Genomic DNA, 25,240 nt, shown 5'->3' with positions numbered 1-25,240 from the left:
TTTTCTAAACATATGAACGCCAAGAAAGTTGTCTTTGATATATAATTATGTAGTCATTCGTAAAACCATAGTAAGCTCAGCATAAAATTGTCTTATATGCCATCAGCATTGGCAAGCTTAAAGGGGTATTCCCATCTTAACATTTATGGCATATCATGTTCCTATCTCGAAAATGGGCCTCCAAAGTCATGTGAAGGAGAGCACACCGCACATGAGCAGCCACACTTTATTCTTTGCTATGAGGCTTGTAAAAGTAGCCGAGCAAGTGTTCTTGGCTAATATCAGAGGTCCTATAGCAGTGAATGCATGCACGGCAACCTCTCCATTCGCCACTATGGGAAAGCCGGAAATAGCTAGAGCCAGCATTAATTTATTTTGGAGACCCTGTTCTCGAGATAGGAGCGAGTCCCAGAGGTGGGATTAGATGGGAAAACCCCTTTTAAAAAGCAACTGTGACCAAAATAGCCTTTTACTATGTATTTGGGCCCATTATTCTAGGAGAATATAATAATCCTCTATCATAAATGGTGGCTCATGTATATCAGTTAGGGAGTTCTCCCTGTCCAGTCCATTGCTTGACAAAAAAGGACAGAACTAGTGATGAGCGGCAGGGGCAATATTCAAATTTGCGATATTTTGTGAATATTTGGTAGAATAGTCGTCATATATTCGCGAATTCGAGAATATTTTCTTGATTGCGAAAAAAGGGCAATGTAATATTCACGTAATGCGCACGAAATACAGGCGTGGGTCACTATAGCTGCATTTTTCAAGCTGCTAGAAGTTTCCTGAGACTGGAGGAAATGGTTGGCACGGCAGAACATTACAATAGCTTTATATGCAGATAGAGTGCTCCAATATATTCGCGATTGCGAATTTGGCACTAATGATGTTGTGAACTTGTGACATCACAGCACTATGTATGTATGTATGTATGGACAGCAGAACCAGCTACACTATATCACTAACCTACACTGACTATCTCCCACTAACTATCTGTATGATATATATAGATATATATATATATAAGCTAACTAACTATCTAATGTAATGACACAGGAAAGCACAGAGCACAGCAATGACACTGCTCTCTCTCAGATCTGCAGAATACTGCATACAAGGGCTGCTGGGGAGGTTCTTATATAGTAAGGGGTAAGCAGCTTTCCTATTGGTTGCTAGGGATGTTTCTTAGCTCAGACAAAGACATTGCAGCCTTCTCATTGGCCCACAAGCAAGAAGGGAGGTTACTGATAAGAAAAAAATCTTGAATATTCGAAATTACGAATATATATCACTATATTTTACATATATTCGTGAATTTTCGAAGTGCCGATATTCGCGATTAATATTCGCTATTTGAATATTGGCACCCAGCACTATTCATAACAGATCCTAATGGATCTTGACAGATCCAATTGGTTCATTATAGGTTGGTTAGTTTTATATTTTCACTTAAAGAGGTATTCCCATCTCAGCCATTCATGGCTGAGATGGGAATACTCATCGTTTGTGGTTGCAGGAGTTATGGAAACAGCTGAGCAGGCTGCGCTAAGCTACTTCTTTAACTCCCATAGAAATGAATGTAAGCTACAGAAACCATGTTGCACAGTGAGCTATTCTGGTTTCCCAAATTTTTATTTTATTTTTGATTCATCTGACAACTGAACAGTTTTGCATTTTGCCTCAGTCGATTTTAGATAAGCTTTGTCCCAGAGAAGAAGGCAGCATTTCTGGATCATGTTGACATATGACTTCTTTATTGCATGATAGAGCTTTAACTTGCATTTGTGCATTGCAAAGTGAACTGTGTTCACATTGATTTCTGGAAGTGTCTCTGAGCCCATGCAGTGAACCATGCCTGTTTTTAATTTAGTGCCACCTGAGGGCCTGTAGATCATGATCATCCAGTATTGACAGTCAGCCTTCTCTCTTGCGCAGATGGATTTTTCCAGATTCTCTGAATCTTTTGATGATTATGTACTGTAGATGGTGGTATTCCACAAATTCAGAAGCAGTTTTTCACAGATTGGTGAACTCTGAGGTGAAGGATTCACCAAGGGCACAGACAGGCTTGAGACTCAGCCAGTTCTGTTAAAATTACAACCGGATTGAAGAACCGTTTGTTCTCAGGACAGCAATATAGTTGAAGACTGCAGGCTGCGGCGCATACGAGAGCCAATTGCTCCTATCCCTGCCGTTCACCCTCATAGGCTTCAGACAGCTTTACATATATTATAATATATTATATATATATTCTAAATATATAATAATATATGTAAATATATTATGGCTAAAAACGTATATATATGTTTAAATTAAATTTAGCCCCTATTTCTGAAAAGTTTCTGGCTGGATTCCAACTCACAACCTTCTACATTACAGCCAAGAATCTTAACCACTACACTATAAAGCTGGATGCCAGCTACTGTAAAAAAAAATATTTATAAAAAATATGAGACTTCTGCTGTATAAGAATAGTAATAATATTAAGTATTCCTATACAGCAGAAGTCTAATTTATTATTATTATTTTTTTAAGTAACTGGCCATGCAGCTCTATAGTTTATTGGTTAACATTCTGAGCTGTAATGTAGAAGGTTGTGAGTTCGGATCCTGTCAGAAAGTTTTCAGAAATAGAGGCTAAATTTAAGTAAGTTTTTAGCCATAATATATTTACATATATTATTATATTTAGAATATATAATATATTATAATATATTATGGCTAAAACATCAGTAGTAGTTTCCCACATATTATGCATTCATATATATCAGAAGTATGATTTTATATATATATATATATATATATATAGAAGAAAGATGAGCAGCACACAAATCACAGGGGTGAAATTCCTTGAAGCAGACCACAGACTTGATCCAATTTTGTATATGTATAGAAGAATCCAAGGCAGCACACAAATAACGGTGAAAAAATAGGGTGTTTATTCCCCCATGTGTAGACAGCAACGTTTCAGCTCTCTCAATGGAGCCTTTGTCAAGCCATAGCAGTCAGTGCAAACTCAGGTGTTTAAATAGCATACATAATTACTGTGTGAATTACATGATTATACAAAAAATTACATGATTATGCAAATAATTTTTACAGAAATTCATGATAGTTATCCAAATTCAAAACCCAGAAAGCGCATCAATGCCTTCTGATTTTCAGGAAGCTCCCACTCCAGCACAGCACGGACCTTCTCCGGATCCATGCGAAAACCAGAAGCAGAGAGGAGAAAACCCAGAAATTGAATCTTCGATACCATAAAAAGACATTTCTCCAGCTTGGCATACAGTTTATTTTCCCGCAGTATCTGCAGGACCTGAAAAAGATGATCCTGATGGGTCTGAACATCAGGGGAAAAAATCTAAATATCATCAAGATACACCAATACAAATTTCCCCATTAAATCATAGAAAATACTATTAACAAAATGCTGAAAGACGGCCGGAGCATTCATCAGGCCGAAAGGCATAACGAGATTCTCGAAATGCCCGTTAGGGGTATTAAAGGCAGTTTTCCATTCATCCCCCTCTCTGACCCTGACCAGGTTGTACGCGCTTCTCAGATCCAATTTGGAAAACACCTTGGCCCCAACAATTTGGTTGAAGAGGTCCGGGATCAGAGGAAGGGGATAGGGATCGCGAATCGTGATACGGTTCAGCTCCCTAAAATCTAAGCAAGGTCTCAGAGAGCCATCTTTTTTTTTAACAAAAAAAAAACCCGCGGCAACAGGCGACTTTGAGGGACGAATATGCCCCTTCTCGAGACTCTCGGAGATATAGGTTCGCATTGCGAGTCTTTCCGGTTGTGAGAGATTGTAGAGGCGTGCCTTTGGCAGCTTGGCGCCGGGAATGAGGTTAATGGGACAGTCAAACTCCCGGTGAGGAGGTAGCTCCCGAACACCGCTCTCGGAAAACACATCCGAGAAATCAGAGAGAAATGATGGCAGAGTTTTAGTAGACACCTCTGCAAGAGTGGCTGTGAGACAATTCTCTCTACAAAAGTCACTCCACTCATTTATTTGCCTTCCTTGCCAATCAATAGTGGGGTTATGTCTAGTGAGCCAGGGTAGCCCCAAAACTAGAGGAGAAGGCAATCCGTTAAGGACAAAACAAGATATCTCCTCCACATGAGTGTCACCTACAGCTAGCCGGATATTGTGAACAATGCCTTTCAGAGATCTCTGCGAGAGTGGGGCAGAGTCAATAGCAAAAACAGGTATATCCTTTTCTTATGTACAAACCTGAAAACCATGCAAGGCTACAAATTGAGTGTCAATAAGATTGACGGCCGCTCCACTATCGACAAAAATCTCACAAGGAATGACTTTGCTCTCTAGCGCCACCCTGGCAGACAGGAGAAAACGGGAACTGCAGGTCAAAGGAAAAGCATCAATTCCCACATCAACTTTGCCCAAAGTAGCAGATGAAGCAGAACTTGATGATCCACCTCTTGAGGTTTTTCTCTTATTATCGCTCTTAGTACAGTTCAGGAATCTCCTAGACGGACAAACATTTGCCAAATGACCTATGCCCCCACAACAAAAACACACCATATTCTGAGGACTAAATCCTCTTTTATCAGGGGCAAGTCGGCCTAGCTGCATGGGCTCCACCTCAGAGGGGAGCGAGACAGGATGAGACCCCTGCATACTGAATGAGTCCGCACCATTGCCCCTAGACTGACAATGGCTGGACGGAGAGGTCTTGTTTCTTTCCCTTAGACGCCTGTCAAGGCGTACCGCTAATGACATGGCAGACTCTAAGGACGTTGGTCTCTCATGGAAAGCAAAGGCATCTTTCAAACCCTCTGAGAGACCATGACAGAACTGACTTCGGAGTGCAGCATCATTCCAGCCTGAATCAGCTGCCCATCTCCGAAATTCAGAACAATAAAGCTCCGCAGACAGTTTGTTCTGGCATAGAACACGTAAGTTCGATTCTGCCAGAGCAACACGATCCGGGTCATCATATATCTGCCCCAGGGCCACAAAAAATCTTTCCACGGATCGAAGGGAAGGATCCCCTGATGGCAGCGAAAAAGCCCAAGTCTGAGCATTACCTCTGAGCAGGGAGATGACAATCCTCACCCTCTGTTCCTCATTACCAGAGGAGTGGGGACACAAACAAAAATGGAGTTTACATGCCTCTCTGAAGCGAACAAAATTCTCACTGCCCCCGGAGAACGTTTCCGGAAGTGAGACCTTTGGCTCGCAACAGACTCCATGAGCCGGAGCAGAGCCCAATGCTTGTAGCTGAGTCACAGATTGACGGAGATCCGCTACTTCCAAAGAAAGACCCTGCATGCGGTCAACCAGGTCAGAAAGCGGATCCATGTCAACAAGGACGGTTTTGGTGGATTATAATGTCACGGCTGTTTAAGGGTAACCAGAGCATACACAGTAAGAAGAGCTACTGACCGGACCCAAACTAGGGAAGAGAAAGGGTGACCCCTGTCAGACCCTCAACACTCTCCCTATGCTGCTAAAGCACATGCCCGGATCCAAATGGTGGAACGAGGCATGCCCGCGTACCTTAGACTGATGAGCCCTGTAACCCCTACAATAGTGGAAGGGGCACGGCCACCGATGCCCTACTCAGAATATGGAGGGAACCGTGGCCACCTCAGATCCAGTCAGGAAATCACCAGGTACACAACAAAGTCTACACACTTAGCTGATGGAGCTGCAGCCGCAGAGAAGACGGATCCAAGGGCCGCTGGCAATATCCGGAGTGCTTGCAGCAGCAGAACACAGGTCCAGAGAACTAGTAGCTTAAGAAGTGAAGATACTCAAGGCAGAGCTACAACTGAAAAGAGAAATATAATCCACGCCCTGCAATTGGAGGAGGGGTGATTTAAAGGCAGGAGAATCAAACGCAGGAGAGACAGCTGGGAGTAAAGACCTCATCACAGGGGCGGAGAAACAGAACAGTGAGAACACCTCCAAACTCTAAGTGACATCATCACAGGGGTGGAGACACAGAGCTGTGAGAACGTCTCAAAGCTCTGGTAGTGACACTCCCACTCTAGTTTTGAACATTCTGCCATTCATTCCTATTTCGCCACAAAAACGCTGATATTTTGTGAACTATTCGGTGAAACGTTTCACAAAGTAATAGCACACCAATCGGGAACAATCCGCACGTTTTGGTATATTACTGTCTATGTAGTGTAAAAACTGTGGGAGGAGTTAGGGTGGTAAATTTGGCTATAGTAATAAGAATATATATGTGCGATAACAGTAAGTGGTCTTGTGATGCAAGAACATTTAATGATAAATCTAGTAATGTAAGAAGTGGAAGAAATAATAATGTTTACCTAAGAAAAGAGTGATTGTTTTTCTTACACGTTTTGACATAATATAATATAATATATGTCATCTAAGTAAGTGAAATGATTAATCAACACATTCTTCAGCTCTGTCCACCCCTATTGCTCTTCCAGTCAGGTCTTATTTCTGGAACGAAAACTATTCTACCTTTTCATTTTCCAAGCAGATCCATCAATGCTACTTGACACCATTGTGTATAGTAACTAAGGAACTCATGCTGAATGGTGTCACAGGTCTTCCAGAAATACTTGAGAGTTGACAAAGCGGCCAACATCATTAATATTTTGAACTTGGCTGTGTTGATCCATTCTCTAAAACATCTATCGCAGCCACCATAAACACTGTCACGTTCCAAGAAATGTTCTGTTTGAACTTTTTGTAAAATACATTGCCGTTCTTCATTTTTCAGGAATTATAGTCTTGTAGATCTTGCTGCATTAATGCAATAAATCTTTTATTCTTCATTAACGTAAAAACATTTGTCAAGTGGGAGGTAACGTATACACAAATCTGTATTATGGTCTGATTATGCACACTTTGTAAATCTCTTTAATGATCCCAAAGTGTACAGTTGCTTATAATATTTCTTTGTGGACAAGGGCACAAGTTTAATATGGTGCTCTTACAGTAAGCAGCAGAGCATTCTTTGTTGACTTTTGATTTTACTTTGATTTTTCTTTTAATTATTTAAAGTTTACCTGACTTATTTCCTGTATGTTAATATGCTATTATCTTTAGATAGGTTACATATTTTGGAACATATACACAGGATTGGGAGAAAGGGAATCTTTTGGCACTCATTCTTCGAGAAAAGGTGGCTTCAGGTGGAGACTTAAAGGGTCACTCAGCTTTCATAAACTTTTGATGTGGGGGTCTGAGTGCTGAGACTACCACCAATAGTTAGAAATAGGAGAGAGAAGTGCTCATATATCCTACTCTCTCTCCTTGCTGCAAGAGAAGAAGCGAGACAGGCTCAATAGAAAGTCTACAGGCCCATTTAGATTCCATCCCCTGCAATGAGGAGACAGAGCATGATATGTGAACTCTTCTCTATCCTCCTTTTAGCGATCAGAGGGGGTCTCAGCACTCAGACCCCCAGCAAAAAAAACGTTTGATATGTGTCTATGACATGTCAAAAGTTATATGAAAACTCAGTGACTCATTAATGGAGAGGCGGCTGCACATATACAATATAATTGTCTTTTATTCTTTTCCAATGAATTGCACATAATATTTTATAATAAGATTAAATGTGAGTATAAAATGTGTTGAAATGCTCTTTAATGGGGTATTCTGGTTGTTAAAAGCTACCCCCTATCCACAGGGGATAACCTTTAGATTGTTAGGGTCCAACTGCTGGAACACTCACTGATAGGTAGCCCATACTCCTTACAGCCCAAGTGAATGGAGTGGTTGGATGGACATGGAAACTAGAGATGGCCTTGCAGTTCGCCCGGCTGTCATTTCGCGGCAAACTGCGTGTTCGCGATTCGCCAAACATTCGAACATATGGAGATATTCGCGCCCGCCATATTCTTTTACATTGTGAAGAACTTTGACCCATGACACATCCATCAGGTGGTACAGGACAGCCAATTGAGACATTTCAGCACATGGACATAACCCCTATCTTATAAATAAACCTGATCTGGCTGCCATTTTACATTCAGTGTTTTGCCAGTGTAGGGAGAGGTTGCTGTGTGGAGCAGGGACAGGCTGTTAGGGACACAAAACGCTAGCTAATAGGGCCACAAAAGTCATTTTAAGGACTGGTATAGGTGTGCTATCGATAGGAGTGATACACAGAGGGGTGCGATATACTTATAATATACTTTTATAATGAGTCAAAAACACATAGATAGATCTATATAGTGATCACCTGGAAGTCAGGGGCTTAGGGGCTTGGGGCTTACTAGGACCATTTTTATATAGGGTAAGGTTCCGGACGGGGTCGCTCTTATCAGGGTGGGTGGTCTGTGGTTAGGCTATCAGGGCCAGAATAGCACCCCCCTGTAGGGCAATATCAGGGACAGTTCTTGGCCCACCCTGTCCTTCAATACCACATCATCATCTAGCCCAGGGATAGATGTTTTTTGCTTTCCCTCCTGGATTCATTGATGTGCACTGGAACCCCCTGGATTGTGGTAGGACATATGGTTTCTGGTTTGGTGCCGCCGAGCACCTGATTTAGTGTGGCCGAGCACTTGTTATTGCCTACCACATCTATGCTATAATTTAATTTATTTTTATTTTTAGGGATATCTTTTTCAATCACACGTCCGCAAAATGGGTCTGCATCTGTTCCCCAATTTTGCGGAACGGGTTCAGACCCATTCATTTTTAATAGGGCCGGAATGTGTTGTCCGCATCCGCAATTGCAGATCCGCACTTCCGCAACCGTGCTTCCGTTTCCGTAAAAAAATAGAACATGTCCTATTCTTGTCCGCATTTGCAGGCTAGATTAGGCATTTTCTATTATACTGCCAGCGATGTGCGGTCCGTAAATTGCGGAATACACATGTTGGTGTTCGTGACCCTCATAGTAACATTATTAAAGGTTATGTTTTATCTTTATGTATATTCTAATGGATTGCCTTCCTTGTACAATGTTATAATATACTTTCTATGTTAGAAAGTATATTATAGTGCATTTGTATTGTGCGGCAGTCGTGTGCGGTTCTGCTGCGATACTGCAGGTATATAGAGGGACAAGCATTATTGGAACAAATAATTTCTACTGGTGTGATATACCAGTTGTCCCGCAAAAAAACTGATTGAAGCGAGGTGTTATATACCAATATACTTTCTTTATAGTGCATTTGGGTACTATATAGTGCATTTGCGCATGCGCGTACGCGAAAATTATATTGCCGATATTTCGCATAGAAAAAAATAATGAATGGAGATCGAAAATTCGAATAATACATCTGGTATGTCACTGTCCACATTGTGGGACTATTTGTGCATTTCTAGTAATTATTTCTTGGCTGCAAATATGAGCTGAAGGTTTTTCAGGTTCGCGAACATTTGATCACATTGGCGAACCGTCCCGGCAGATATTCGTCCATCACTAATGGAAACTTCTGCTTCATTAATCTCTATGGGAGTTCTGGAAATAGCTGAGCATTGTATTCTGCAGTACTCTGACTATCTAATAGTTATTCTATGTACTATGGATAGAGAATAAGTTTTAACAGCTGGAATACCCCTTTAATGCCTACTACAAACCTTTTTTAAAGGCAACCTGTTACTTTGAACATGATCTCTGACCTGCAGCATGTTATAGAGCAGAAGGAGCTGAGCAGATTGATGTATAGTTTTGTGGGAAAATTCTGCTCATTCTGGGCTCTGAAGTCAGGTAGACGGTCCTATCAATGACTGACAGCTATCTCTGTATACATAGTCATAGAGGGAAGGCTGTTCATCACTGATAGGACCGTCTCCTCGATTTCAAAGCCCAGAAAGAGCAGTACTTAAAATAATTGAAATACAAGTTATGATGAATAATTTCCCACAGCACTATACATCAATCAGCTCAGCTTCTCCAGATCTATAACATGCTGCTGACAGATTACATTGCATTCTTAAGGTGACAAGTTCCCTTTAAACATTTACCATTTATTTTTATATCATCATTTTTGTAATAAGCAATTCTATCCATATATATTTTCATGCCAAAAGGTAATAATGTATATGTAGTGCATTAAGCATCAACTTGTCAATATTTCCAGATGATTCACCAGCAACCTAACCCTGGAATCCATTATGAATATGTTATTCCATCTGCTAATACAATCAGTCCTCAATTGCCAGCTCAACGGAGACCAGGTATTATTGATTTCATTGAAAAAAAATGCAAACTATCATTTAGCACCTTTATTGAACATATTACCATTATGTAGATACATTGTTGCACAAGTCTCCTTAATACCTGAAGTGTAATGGTTATTGCAGTTCTAAATGTAGTATGTATGAATTAAATGCAACTTTTTTAACACTGATTTGTTGTGGGAGCATTGGAAGATTATTATAGGGGATATATAACTAACTTTTGTAAAAGTTGTGTATTTTTTAAGTTTATTCAAGTTTATTCAACTTAAAGTTGTGTAATTAATTATTTTAACATCTTAAACACGATTAAAAAATAAAAATAAACACATACTCTACCTATATGATAATTAACATATTATTAATTAAGATAATAATTCATTCAGTATCTATAACCTCATCATATAAATTACAAGGGTTGAAAAACTTGAAGGAAGTTTTGAGGGGTTCTCATGAGGATTTGGATTTGCAGGAATTGTACAAAGTAAATAAAAAAATGTACTCACCGATTAAATCCCCCACGGTGTCAACACTGACCCTCTAGTGCAGTGATGGCGAATAGAGATGAGCGAACTTCTGTTTTAAGTTCGGCGTCTAAAGTTCGGGTTTGGATTAGCGGAGAATCCCGATCTGGAACCGGATATGGATTCCGACTTCCGTTGTGGTCCGTGGTAGCGGAATCAATAATGGCCGATTATTGATTCCGCTACCACGGACCACAACGGAAGTCGGAATCCATATCCGGTTCCAGATCGGGATTCTCCGCTAATCCAAACCCGAACTTTAGACGCCGAACTTAAAACAGAAGTTCGCTCATCTCTAATGGCGAACCTATGGCACGGGTGCCAGAGGCGGCACTCAGTGCCCTCTCTGTGGGCACCCGCACCCTGGAAGAAGTGCAAGGTGTAACACTATGCCTTAGACTTTTTCTGCCATTCATCAGCGCAGGGCATGCTATAAATGGCACAGACAGCTCACTGAATGTAGGCAGGCTATTATAGATAAATTATAAAGTACATGGAAGATATGTTATATTAATATTCAGGGTAAATGGCCATGTTGGCACTTCGCGATAAATAAGTGAGTTTTGGGTTGCAGTTTGGGCACTCGGTCTCTAAAAGGTTCACCATCAGTGCTCTAGTGGCTCCCATGAGGCTTGCAGCGATGGTATGTTCTTTATACACATGAAGCTGTAGCCATTCACCGGCAGACAATCAAGCATCACCAATGAGGCTGGTGATTGGCTGCAGCAGTCATGTGAATGATGTACATGACATCATTGCTGGAGGATCAGCATGGACCATCAGAGCAGCGGCACAGAGCAGTAGGAGATTTTACCAATTAGTCCCATTTCCTAGATTTTCTTAAAATCCTGGAACACCCCAGGAACCCTGGAAAACCCTTAGAAATATTGGTAGGGCCATAGACTGTTTTTCACTGGTAACTTGTAAGAATACTTGATTAGAATATATAGGTATAACGCAATGTTGAAAAAGAAAAGTGTTGAGTGTTTAGGGGCAGCATGATGACTCAATGGTTAGCATTGGTGCCTTGCATTGCTTGGGTCCCAGGTTCTAATCCAACCAAGGACAACATCTGCATGGAGTTTGTATGTTCTCCTCGTGTTTGTGTGGGTTTCCTCCAGGTACTCTGGTTTACCTCCACACTCCAAAGACATACTGATAGGGAACTTAGATTGTGAGCCCCATTGGGGACAGTGTGATGCTTATGTCTGTAAAGGGCTTCGGAATATAGCAGTGCTATTTAAGTGCATTAAATACAATTTGTCTCTTATAATATTTTCTTGTTGGGCAGTATTATGGATGTTTTTTTTTTCCTTATTTTTCCTAGGGGACCCTCTAAATGGCCAGTTAGAAATAACAGATACCTCAAGCCCTACTGAAAATCAAGATTCATTTAGTGATACTGATTTACACACTGGACAGACAACTGGATCCTTACCTTCCAGACAGCCTGGAAGAATTCCTTCTTATCAGCCTGATAATCAGGTGCCTCCTGTACAGCCACCTCGACGGAATCGGGAATATAACTGGAAGCAAGTGGGCTCAACCGACTGCTCAGTGTCTTGTGGGAAAGGTGAGGTGGGTGAAGGGAAGTAGGCATAAAAAATGTATAGGCGTTGTAAACTAATTGTCCTTCTATTATTAATGTTAGTACACCTAGATTTTGGTTTAAATTGTTCCAAAATGTGGCTGTCCCATTGAAGTGAATGGGATGGAGGAGCTGTTAAGTACACCTGGTTGCTGGTACAATGTCAACGGTGAGCTGGTACCAGAGAAGAGAACACAGAGCGGGGGTGCCGTAGGTTAGAAGTCATAAAGTGAAAATTAATGTATATCTGTTTACCTGTTATTTTCTAGGATCACAGAACTCCATCTTTCGCTGTGTGAACAGGATCTCGCATGAAGAAGTGTCAGATGCCTTCTGTGACTTAGCTACCAAACCCAGTTCTGAAGAAGAGCCTTGTAATCACTTTCCTTGTCCTGCATTGTAAGTTTCTCTGTTACTTGTTAAACAGTTTCATCAATTGTTAAATTCTACATAGGTTCACCTGAATGATGCACCGAAAATGACTACTCTTAGCCATGTTTCTTTTTCTAGAGACTTCTAAACTGTAGAAAAAAAGTGTAAAAAGTGTCTACAACACATAGGGGGTCATTTATTGGACTGAAACACGCCTATATTAGGTGTATTTCAGGAGCAGATAGCGGTGCAACAGTTAGTTGCACCACTATCTGCAACTTCGCCCCGCCCACTCCAGGTCTAAAATTGTGGGTGTGGCATAGGTGAGGAAGGGGATGGGCCAACAGGCCCATCTCATTTACCATTTGCTATGCCTGTTTTAGGTTGGATGCGCCGAATTGACGGAGAGGCCGGCACCTCTTCATAACTTCGGTGGATCCACCACCAGCTTTGGGCTTTATTAAGACCTGTGTCTAAAACGCTGGTCTTAATAAATGTGCCCCATAAGATATATGAAGCATTCCATGTACATTAAACGGGAATGTGTCACCTATATTTTATTCTGCCAGTTAAAACTAGATAGCAACACATACTGTTTTTTTCTAATCTGTTTTTATTTTCTGATTGTAGATTTTTTATTCTATTTCCTGAACATGTTAATGGGGGCTGCCATCTTCACTGAACTGTTGTCAGAACATTTAGAGATGAGCTTTACAGCAGCCACTATTTGCTATAGACACAATAGACTGGAGAGGAGCTAATTTACTTCTACGGGAGGGTTTTCTAGAAATGGTCTGTGTCATAGACAGCTTTGATAATCGCCTATTGCACGAATCCTATGTTATCAATTCTTACTTTTAACATCGGAAGTGCGTAGCTCATGAAGAATGTCACGTCCCGTGAGCTGGCTTGTAGGTACATAAGGTGTGTGATAGGCTGTCTGCACACATGTCCATCACTTCTATCAGGGGTATAAGTGATGTTTTTCTTAGAGTTGCTAAAAGGGATTATTATCGGCTTTTGGGCCAAGTGGGGCAGTATTTCTAAAACGGTGTGGTTTGTGAACGCTCCACGTGCTGCTGTGGTGAAAGTGTATCCTGGGTGGTCAGATAGCACCATTGTGAATAAGCAATGTGGAAACTTTGGAGCACCATGTGCCATTGATGTGAGAGGTGAATGTCGGCTAGGAAATTGCGGAAGGACTGACTGACACTCTGCAGGGGAGCAACTCGCCACCATAATGAACCAGGGGGTTATCAGACGTGTGCCTAACAGTTCAACTCTGCGAGCATGGCCAAGACTTCCAAATAGTACTCTGGCCCCTAATTCACCAGACTTGATCTCCACCTCAATCGTCATATTTGCTCTATGGATCCTCCCCCACACACCCTCCAGCAGCTGTAGGATGCACTACAGTCAGCATGGATCCAAATAACTGTAGCAATAAGATCGGGTAGGTTGTCACAGATATCTGCGACAACCTACCCGACCTTATTGAGTCTCTCCTAGCCCATCTAGCTGCTGCCCGTGCTGTACATTGTGGTAACACTGGATATTAGCTGGTGGTCATAAAAATGCGAGTCGATTCTGTGTGTGTGTGTGTGTGTATATATATATATATATATATATGTATACACACACACACACAAGTGATATTTGTCATTGTAATCCTGCCTGTGATGATAATGAGATTACTGCTCATAAGTGGTTTATAGACCAAAAAATTGTGTCAATTATTACGCTTAGTAGCCAGTGGAAAAAACTGCAGGACTAGATAGTAACATGAAACATTTTTAAAAATGTATTAGAAAATTGGAAAAAATTCTTTGTGTGGCAAAAGAAAAAGAATTCTGCCAAGGTTTTGACATCACTGTATTCACTATGCACAAAAAATGGCATGACATCCTGATTCTGCGGCTCAATACGAATGTGGTGATACCAAACTTGAATATTTTTTTTTTTGTTTTACTATTTAAAAAAAAATTTAAACCTTTGGAAAAATCTAAATTTTCTTTGCATCGCTATATTCTGACAGCCATAACTTTTTAATGTTTGGGTCTTCAGATCTGTATGAGGGCTTATTTTTTGCATAAAAAACTAGTTTTTATTGGTACCATTTTTGTAGCATGTACAACTTTTTGATCACCGTTATTAAATTTTTGGTGGAACAAGATGACAAAAAAAGGGCAAATCTCATGTTTTTTATTTTGTTTTCTGTTACGGCATTCATCACACAGGATTTTTTTTTATATTTTAATAGTTCGAACATTTTGGGACACGGCGATACTCAATATGTTTTTTATTTTATTGTTTATATGTTTTTATATGTAAAATTAGGAAAGGGGGTTGATTTAAACTTTTAATATATTGGTGTATTTTTATTCTTTTTAAACTTTTTTCACTTTTATTTTTAATAACTATCTAGTACATGGGATCTTTTGATACCCTCTTCTATTCATCTTAATAGATCTCTATTAGGGTGAATAAGATTTTCACACTTCCATTCTGAGCTATGCCTCGTGCATTGCTCATCAAGGACAATGCCATGACAGGTCTGGATCACTTTAGCAGCGTCCAGGCTGCCATGGCAACTGATCGGAGCTCCGATCGGAAGGCAGAGGGAGCCGCATCCCTCTGCCTTACACTCGCAGGTGTCGCAATCAGCGTAGATCACTGCACCTGAGGGGTTTAATGACAGGATTGGCGCGATCGCCGCTTCCTGTCAGTGCGGGTGTGTGCCGGCAGTGTGATACAGCCAGCATCCGTGGTGTATGGAGCGGGCTCGATGTAAAGGCCGGCTCTATACACCCGCAGACGCATAACGCCGTACATGTACGGCGTTATGGGTTAAGGGGTTAAAAAGCCCTTCAGTTATGTGAACAGAGCTTGGGCAAGACTGTCTTTTAGCTTCAGACTGTAAACAATGCTTTTATATAATGCTTTTATACAGAACGCATGTTAATCTAAAGATCGGACTACAAATATAATATATAGAAATGAAGAATAAGCTTGTTGATGTTCACCAGGGAATTACATGTTTATGCTTTATAGTTAATCTTTTTTTAAGCTGTATTTACTTTCATGTTCTTTCTTTAGCTGGGACATTGGAGAGTGGTCCGAGTGCAGTAAGACCTGTGGTTTGGGAATGCAGCACCGCCAGATCTTGTGCAGGCATATATATGCTAACCGCACCCATACAGTGCAACCACACCGCTGTCAGAACCTGGAGAAGCCAGAGACAACAAGCACTTGTCAGCTGAAGATCTGCAGTGAATGGCAAATCAAAGCAGACTGGACACCTGTAAGTCGCAGATGTAAGGGGAAGTATAAAGACCATAATGTCATTTTCAAACTTGGTCGCCTACATCAGGGTTGCCAACGAGAATATTTAGTTTTTTCTCGACAACTTATCCGGACAGCCAATAATTTTTACGAACAAACCGGAAAACCATAAAGACTGATAAAGTTTATAAAGGTCCCTTTATATGGAACGACAGAGCAGGAGATTATCGGGAGGGAATCGCTGCATTTACATCCAGCAATCCCCTCCACAGTATGGGGAGGAGCGATTGTTAGTGCCATCACTTGTCCCCATACTGACTCTTTGTTTGCCGACAACAGATCGTGTTTACACAGCATAATCTGCTGCCGGTAAATGATCATTTCTGTGTGTGCTCTCGTTCATCGGGTAATTGGCAGCACATTTATACCGCCAGATAATCGCTAATGAGCACTCCTATGAACACTCTTTAGCGATTATCTTTTGTATTCTCAGCGCACGTATAGGGCCTTTTAGTAATACATGTCTTTAGCTCAATATATTGATAAGAACTCATTAGCAACATGTACTGTGAGCTGTAAGATGATGATAATTAGTAGGGTTCAGCGAATCAATATATCCAAAGTGGACTTCGACCCGAATTTCAGGGAAAATTCTATTAGCCGTTAGGCTGAATTTCCTTGTGCTTTGTGGTAATTAATCAATTTTCCCTGAAATGGCATTAAACAAGATACATACTCACCTCATCCATTTAAGCGCGACGAGGCCGCCGCGGCCATCTTGATTGAAGATTCCCTGCAATATCTTGTAGGTGGTGACGTATGATGTTGCCTATTTTTACGGACTGTCAAAAAATTTCCGGAAGGTTGGCAACTCAGGCCTACATCAAATAAGATAAGTTGATCTAAGACATGTGCAGACTGCTGTAAAATCGGTCCATATGGGAACCATGTATTTAATAGCAAGAATGGCATCATATACTCTCAGGACTTACAATAACTTTAGGACAAGTTTTGATTCGAAAATCCACCTACCAAATTTAGCACATGTTTTTCCAGGGCGTTCTTTCGTGGTTTCCTTTATTCTTTATTTTCAGTTATTGTTCATCTGTACAGAGCTTTCATCTGAGTATTGCTTGAAGGATAAGTAGCGGGAGGCTCTTGATTCAGGGGAGACTCTGGGAACCCCTACCCAACACTCACTAAGTGGTCATAATAAAACGGTATAGCTATAGGTAGGTAAAATAAAAGGAAGAGGCCTTAATTGCCATAGCAACAGGTAGGCAGGACTGGTAGGCCTAGTCACAGCACAAGGCATAAAAGAAAGATTATCAACCTACTAGAGAACAGATGAATTATAATAGCAGTCATACAACATTTAGTAAACATAGCAAAGGATCAATAAAGTGTGTTTCAGCAAATAACAAAACTGGCACCCCCCCCCCCCCCCCCCATCCAAATGGGTCCACACACAACAATAGCATCAACCCTTCTACCTACATAGCTCTCAGTGTTTGAGGGCTAAGATTAAACAACACATAATAGTTTCCGGTGTTGACTGGATCCGTTGGCGCACTTATACGGGAATGCAATTGTACAATGCAAGAGTCAGTCCACGTAGAGGCAGGAAGTAATAGTAGGATCAATGGCCTAATTTTTATTCAACCCTTTTCTTTTATCCAGAGTCTGAGTTCAGAGCAAAGGATTTTGGTCAGTCTGTTGGGCTCAAATACAGCAGGGAGTCAGAGATGAGGGGGCTGTCAGGCAACGATGGCTCTAGAGGTCTTTATTGTTGGTCAGTCATGTTCTGTATCTGTCCTGACAGGCTGAGGGTTATTCTGGGGCTTTGTAGTTCTCCTGAAGGCTCCAGCTGTGCTCTGTAGTTCTTCTGACAGGCTCTGGGCTCTGGGCACTCACCTGTTCCCATCAGACCCTCTGGCACTCGGGTTCATCTGCTTGTATCAGTGTTTCTTATGGTGATGTTTCTGTCACTTGTTCATATTTACTCCTAGTCTCCTGCTGTGTAGTGAATTCTCCTAACAACATCAGGCATTACATGTTGTATACTTCTTATTTTATAGGAAAGCCTGTGGTGTGGTATACAGCCATACACGTTATTCATTGTGTTTAGGCTTGCAGCTGAGTCCAATTCAAATGAACAGGGCTAAGCAGCAAAACCACACAGCCAGCGGACAGTGGTGGTGTTGTTCCCGAGCCAGGCAACCTCTGAACAAGCTGCATTCTATGCCACTGTGATGTACTTGTGAAGTTCAGTTGGGCTGTGAAGTTTGTGCTCAGGTCTTTTCTGCTTGTCTTCCTACTATTTCATACACAGAAAAGGAGATACCTATTAGATCGGTGGGGGTCCTGCCTCTGGGACCACCACCAATCACGAGAATGAGCCCCTTGGAATGAACAGAGCAGCAGGTCAGGTATGCAAACTAATGCTCCATTTATCTTTATGGAAGTTACGAAGTAGCCAAACATTGTACTTGGCCTTCTCCAGAACTTTCCATAGAGAAGGTAGTGGCTAGCGGGTTGAGCGAATTAAAGTATCTGAAGTGGACTTTGATCCAAATTTCATGGACAATTTGATTAGCCGTGAAGCAGAATTTACTTGTGCTTCGTGGGGGGGGACACAAAAATATAAACTCACCTCATACATTTGAGTGCAAAGAGGCCACTATGGCAATCTTGATTGAAGATCCCTTGCAAAATCGTGTGCCAGCTAGCGTGATGAGATCTTCAATCAAGATGACCGCGAATCTTCACTCAAGATGTCCTCGGTATGTAGCGGCCTCTTCGCGCTCAAAAGGGATAAGGTGAGTATTACTTATTTAACTTTTAACCCCTGAAAGCCCTCACTATTCTTCTCAGATGCTGCAATCAGCGATGAACATGGCATCTGAGAGGTTAAATGATGGGGGTCATGCAATCGCCGTTCACCATCATTGCGCCCGCTAATTACAAAGAAATGCGCTTTTTGATGAAGTAATTCATCACAAAGAGAATTTCTTTGAGAAATTCCGCGAAGCTGCCGAATCAAAGTTTTCATATCTTTGCTCAACGCTAGTAGTGGCATTGCACATGCTCAACCTGCCGCTCCATTCATTTTGGGGGGACTCAGAAGGGTACGGGGTACCTGTTCTCGTGATCAGTGGAGGTCTCAGATGTAAAAAAAACAGCAATCTAATAGTTATTCTCTCTTCTATCCTGTGTATAAAGAATAACCCTTAACAACTGGAATACCCCTTTAAGCAATGTTTTGCAGCATGGTTGGATAGAAGGAAGATACTTAAAAGGTCCTACTCATTGACTTGGATTTGGCAGTGAATATATGTTTTATATCATCAGTTCTATAATCCTACCAAATATCAGTTTCATTATAATAGGAATCCAGAAAGATGATTTCACAATATGATGTATGTCTAGTCTTTCTTGGTTTGATAGCATGAAGCCTCCTATTAGCATTCATTGCTTACACTGACAGCGAATGTGAAGATTTTCATAAAGTACCGTCTTAAATTTTCTTCTGTCTTTTAGAATTTGCTGGAAACAATGTAAACAAATCAGTTTTCATAAAGTTTGCTGTAACTCTTGCTCTGCTTTCTGCCTTTGCATTTAGATGCAGACGGTTCTATGCCCTTAATAGGCAGAATATTCCTTGTCTCAGAGATGTCAGAATTATTTTATACTGCAGACATCTTCCCGCTTTTATAGTCACACTCTTCTGTTCATGATATGAATATGACTAGGGGATGTCTCTAGCCGCTTGTCACTAACAATACATGTTTTCTCTTACCGAATGCAAAGCAAAATACCCTGAAATGAATTGCTTGGCCAGGTCTGAAAATATTCCACTCTGGTCCCCTCACAATATTTTTCTCTTTTTTTCCCCGAATCTCCTTCACACAGATTGTTTTATATTTAAAATGGCATGTGTTCTGAGCAATTTGTCAAGTAATAATCCGTAATTTTTACCCTTGCTTTATGTGTACAATCCAACTGTGTGTCCATTGTCAGTCTTGCATTATGTCTGTCTGTCTGTCTGTCTGTCTGTCTGTCTGTTTGTCTGTCTATCATGCTGTATTGCTTTCTTTCTTCTTATCGATCTAAAAAAAAGCCCCAAAAAATCAAAAGTTCTCCACAAGTTTGTGATGTGCACAAGTTTAAAGTATCTATCGATCTATATATCCCCTATCTTTCTATCTATGTAATATCTATCTATATATCTATGTTTTTTATTATTATTATTTCAATGGATATATTTTTTTTTTGGTCCTGCATTGAAACTTCCTGTAAGATCAGTTGCACACTACATTGGGCAGACACATGCCTCTGAGCTAAGCAGAGTAGAGTTTGTGGTGGCCTGTATGGATAGTACAGTCTAAGGGACCACAGGTATTTATTCTTTAACCCCTATACAGGGATCTGAACTTTACTGCTACGAGTCCCTAGGTTGAATCTGCAGAGTAGTCACCTACTGGTGAAGGAAGCAGGGAGAGAGAGGATAACCAAGGAGAGGCCAAAGTCAATACTGGGAAACAGCAAAGAGAACAACTGGAATAGCGGCTGGTAGGGACAAACACCGCAGGAGTGCCAGTAGGTAAGTATGCTACAGAAAATGAACCTTTACAAAAATTATGTTGAGGGGAAGAAAGACCAAAAATGTTTTTGTAATGTGGAATAATAGTATAATAAACTCCTGCCCTGAATACAGGAATGCACAAGTCGCAGACCTGTCTGCAAACAGTCCTCTTGTGCCTTGTCTGTTTAATCAAGGGCCTATTAGTAGGCTATTGGATTTACATATTTCTTGGCTCTGACATTAAGCCAGGCATGTTCTGTCACTATAAACCACTTGGCCTCATTCTTGAGCCTAGAGCAAGATTTTTAGCTGTAGACGTTCGCATTCTGCCTAGGGAAAACGTTATGTTTATAAGCACAAATTAGAGTTAACGTCTTTTCAGGTTATTTAATATTATGGCGTCTCTTTAGTCGTTTGCCATACAGTTCTAACTCAGCATCAAAGAAATTGAATACAAGTCATTATTGGCAATTGCCTTGAGCAAATTACATGGTTCTTTTGCATTCATGTGAATTGTGTATTTCTCAAATTACGCTTGATATAAATCCATTCTACTGGTGCAGTTTGTTTCTGTGTTTTGCTTAACCGTAATTATGTAGCTACAGCTAAATCCCCGGCTAACTAATAATCAGTTACGTTACTGAGGTCAGATTTCTCTGTCCTGTTCAATTCCTTTATCTGGACATAACCAAACTAAAACTAAAAGATTGCTGATATTATTTCCAGATCCAGTAAACGGCGTCAGTGCTGACATCTTACTTTATTGACAGTGTTCCGTGCCATGTGGCGTTGGGCAGAAAACACGGGATGTGAAATGTGTCAGTAACATAGGAGATGTGGTTGATGATGAAGAATGCAATATGAAACTGCGGCCAAATGACATTGAAAACTGTGATATGGGTCCATGTGCCAAGAGCTGGTTCCTTACAGAATGGAGTGAGAGGGTAAGATCTGATTTTATTGTCTTATATAGATAGGGGTATCTTTTTATTACAGTCAAGCACCGCAAAGGATTCGACTAGAGGTACTAGTTCATAGAATATACATGTATGAAGGGGCAGTTTATTTAGAAAAAACTAAAAATGATATGAAATCCTTCCAATACCAGTGAAAAGTTTGGAAAATAATATCATTAGTATCAACAGTCTTCGATAGTTTGAAAGACAAAAATCACAAAGGTGCTTCTAGTGTGAAACATAATAAAAAGATAAAGACCAGAGGTAGTGCAAATTCAAGTACAATTCTGATCAATGCACCTCAGTAGATCAGTGACCAGTAGATGTAGCTGCCACAGTGTTTTCTTTATTAATCTGAACCAATTTTGAAAATAAAAATAAAGAGCAGGATCCTAGGTTGTCACTACTATTAAAACTATCAAATTTAATGGTAAAATGTGCAATTCATTTTGGGGATGATTATTCCTCTTCCTCAGGTGCATCAGACTGAGTGCCTTCTTCTTGAGGAACTTTACTGATCATCCCTAAGACAGTACACATTTTACAATTCAATTTTACGCTAGTAGCAGCAAACAGGAGCGGACTGGGAACTTAAAGTGGCCCTGGAAGACAACCTAAAGTAGCCCCATGTTGTAGGTGGGTGTAGATGGACAGAAGACGGGGCAACATAAGTAGACAGGGACAGCAGAAGCAGGAGGGGCCAGCAACATTGTAATGCACAATATACCACCCCAGCAGAACCATATACCACAGAGCAGCATAAAATACTGCCACACCCACTGCAGTATTCAACTTTATTGCTGTACTGAGGATACAATTGAAGGGATCTACAGTCGCCAACCAGGTGCATAAGTTCCTGATACTTCTGCAGTAATTAATGCTGTGAGGAGGGCTTGGGCTGCCACCTAGACATTTGCCCACCGGGAAATTTCCCTTTAGGGTCTAAGGCCAGTCCACCCTTGTCAGCGAACCAGGATCCTGCTTTTTATAGATTTTTATCATCATAGTTAATAGTTTGGGAACTGGATTTAGACTGTTATTCATATTACAGCCTGGAGTCTGCTGCTGGGCTATTAGGAAAACCACATGGAAACCTCCACAAAAAAACAAACATATGATCACTCTTTACTAAGGTTCTCTATGAAGCAGTGATAACCCTAATTATAATAAATTATTCATCAGGAACATTTTCATATCAGGAACATAAATATAAACTGATACTTTTTATCTGGATAATTTGCCTGGAATGTGTAGGTAGTCTGCAGTTTAATTTCACATACAATGACACCTCTCCTCTTGGACAAGATCACCCCATTATTCAAACCAGATTTCCTATGACCGAATCACATATCAGTCATCTTCTTTGAGAGGACCACCCCCTAGAAGACCACTGCCAATGCCATGTTGGGTTCTTATACTAATATCTAAGTCACATTGATTAGATTCCATTATTCCACAGTAGTTTTCACAGCTACAGGGTTAGTTGGAGATATTATGCTGTACACTGTTATGGCACCCACTATTGAAATGTAATGCTTTTTCCGGCGGGAAATGACACTGTGCTACATTTTCCTCTATGAACATTACATAGCATTGCTATTATGAACGAAAAAATCAACAAAGTATTTGCCCTTATTCCACTGAAAGAATTTATCGTTGACACCTGTTCTCTGGAGTACGCTAGCAATGTCCTATTCGGTCACTTCAGCACAGCTTTTATAGTTGCATATACAGGTGAAACTCGAAAAATTTGAATATGGTGCAAAAGTCCATTTATTTCAGCAATGCAAATTATAAGGAATTGCATTAATGCAGCTTAAAATTTGAATTTTGTGAAAAGATTCAATATTCTAGGCTCAAAGTGTCACACTCTAGTCAGCTAATTATTCCATACCTCCTGAGCAAAGGGGACCTGAGATTGTGACTTTGGGGTTTCATAAGCTATAATCATCCAAATTATAACAAATAAAGGCTTGAAATATCTCACTTTCCATGTAATGAGTCTCTCATATGGTAGTTTTATGTTTTAAGTTGCATTAACTTTGCACGATATTCTAATTTTTTGAGTTTCACCTGTACTGTACAAAGTGCTAATAATTCGTCCCTCAGCTACATTTTGCATGCATCCTGTGACCATGCCATGTTCTGAATGACTTCTTTAGTCTACCGCCTCTATATTACAGTCAGCTCCTAGACTGGTAAACAGCATCTTCTGCAATGGTGTCCATAAGTAAATGCCGGTGGTCAGAATAATGCTTCCCTCTTCTGTTCCAGTGCTCAGCAGAGTGTGGGGAAGGAGTTCGGACACGGTCAGTAGTTTGCATGTCCAATCACATCAGCAGTTTACCATTAGAAGGATGTGGAAATAATAAACCGACAGAAACTACAACCTGCGATAACGGTCCGTGTGAAGGCAAGGTTGAGTGGTTTACTGGAGCATGGAGTCAGGTAAATCTCTTCACTAAACACAGATAACTTTCTGAATGGCTGGAGATAAAGAAAGGACTTATATAGTTGTCTAAACATATTCAATGAAAAGCACCAAATTCTCAGTGGAAACATATTAAAATATAGAATTCACATTTACTAAAAATAAATCAATGGGATATTAAAGAGGTTTTCCAGCACATTGTTTTACAAATACTGAGCGCTTTAAAATAATCAAATAACAAATATAAATTTAAGCCATATTTGGTCCACCGCCACTGCCTCTCCAGGACCTGCTGGTCAACGTTCACTTCCTGTAAGCAATCGTGTGCTGTCTAAGCATGTGAGCGTTGCAACTAATCAGTGGTCCCACAGTTGATACTGTGGCTCACTAAGGCTACTTTCACACTGTCATAGTTTTCTTCTGGCCGTCTCTCGGCGTGTTTACCGGGCTGCCACCGGAACTCCGGCCCGCCCCCCATTATAGTCAACAGGGCCAGAGTGGACCTCGGGCGGCACGTGTGCACTAGCGCCAGCACGGATCCGGCAGGCTGTTCACCCGCCGGAACAGCCTGCTGGAGAAGGCTGCCGCTAGTTTGAAAGTAGCCTAAAATTGAGTAGAGATGGTCAGGGATCAGGATAAAATCTTACATGCTTACCAGGTCACAGGGGTATTCAAGGACTTTAATACTGAATAGAACTGGAATGCACTAGTACTTGGAAGCCCCTTGCATATGAAGAACTCTTGTTGATTAACTAATTGGTTTGTATGAAACAATTCATCTTATCAGTGGTCATCAGTATTAAAGGTGTTGTGTTTAATTACAACTGCTCATCCCATTCTCCTGAATTGAACATGTAGCTGTAGTTACACTACACAGTCACTACAAGATAGACGGCAAGCAGTTAAACTGTGAAGAGGATGTAGCGCTTGCATGAGTGCCGCAACCCCTTTAAACAGCTGATCGGGAGTCGTACCCCCATCTATCTGATATTGATGGTCTATCCTGAGGGTAGGTCATCAAGACTGTAGCATTGCACAACCCCTTTAAAGTCCTAGAAAGTCCCAATATAATGGATGGCACGCTGACACTTTTATGTTGCTGATATCATTATAGTGTTTGTATAGATTTCCTTTCTACCCCATTACAAGTTTCATGAAACCTTCAGCTGCTGCACACAATGGTATGCTGAGCTTACTTTGTACATGTGAATTATAGACTAAGGGTTCTAGATGGAGTGATAATGGTGGAGATTTATTTATACTGTCCTAAGGGTAAATAAGATGATGCTAAACCAGAAACTGCATCATATTTATAGAAATGGCACACACTCTATGATAAAT

At 40.8% G+C, this 25,240-nt stretch overlaps 1 protein-coding gene across 2 annotated transcripts in view; it reads left to right on the top strand.

Annotated features, from left to right (window-relative positions):
• THSD4 (thrombospondin type 1 domain containing 4) overlaps positions 1–25,240 on the top strand; it is a 720,353-nt gene that overhangs the window by 673,522 nt on the left and 21,591 nt on the right. For both annotated transcript variants that reach the window (XM_044279718.1, XM_044279719.1), the window contains 6 exons: positions 10,065–10,161; positions 12,013–12,258; positions 12,543–12,672; positions 15,742–15,946; positions 21,283–21,456; positions 23,743–23,916. In XM_044279718.1, coding sequence (XP_044135653.1) covers positions 10,065–10,161; positions 12,013–12,258; positions 12,543–12,672; positions 15,742–15,946; positions 21,283–21,456; positions 23,743–23,916 — 1,026 coding nt within the window. The remainder of the gene's footprint in view (positions 1–10,064; positions 10,162–12,012; positions 12,259–12,542; positions 12,673–15,741; positions 15,947–21,282; positions 21,457–23,742; positions 23,917–25,240) is intronic.

This window comes from Bufo gargarizans, chromosome 2 (genome assembly GCF_014858855.1).
Source record: "Bufo gargarizans isolate SCDJY-AF-19 chromosome 2, ASM1485885v1, whole genome shotgun sequence".
Taxonomy (NCBI): Eukaryota; Metazoa; Chordata; class Amphibia; order Anura; family Bufonidae; genus Bufo; species Bufo gargarizans.
Note: the sequence above shows the minus strand (reverse complement) of the source record. Positions and strands in the feature narration are given on the sequence as shown.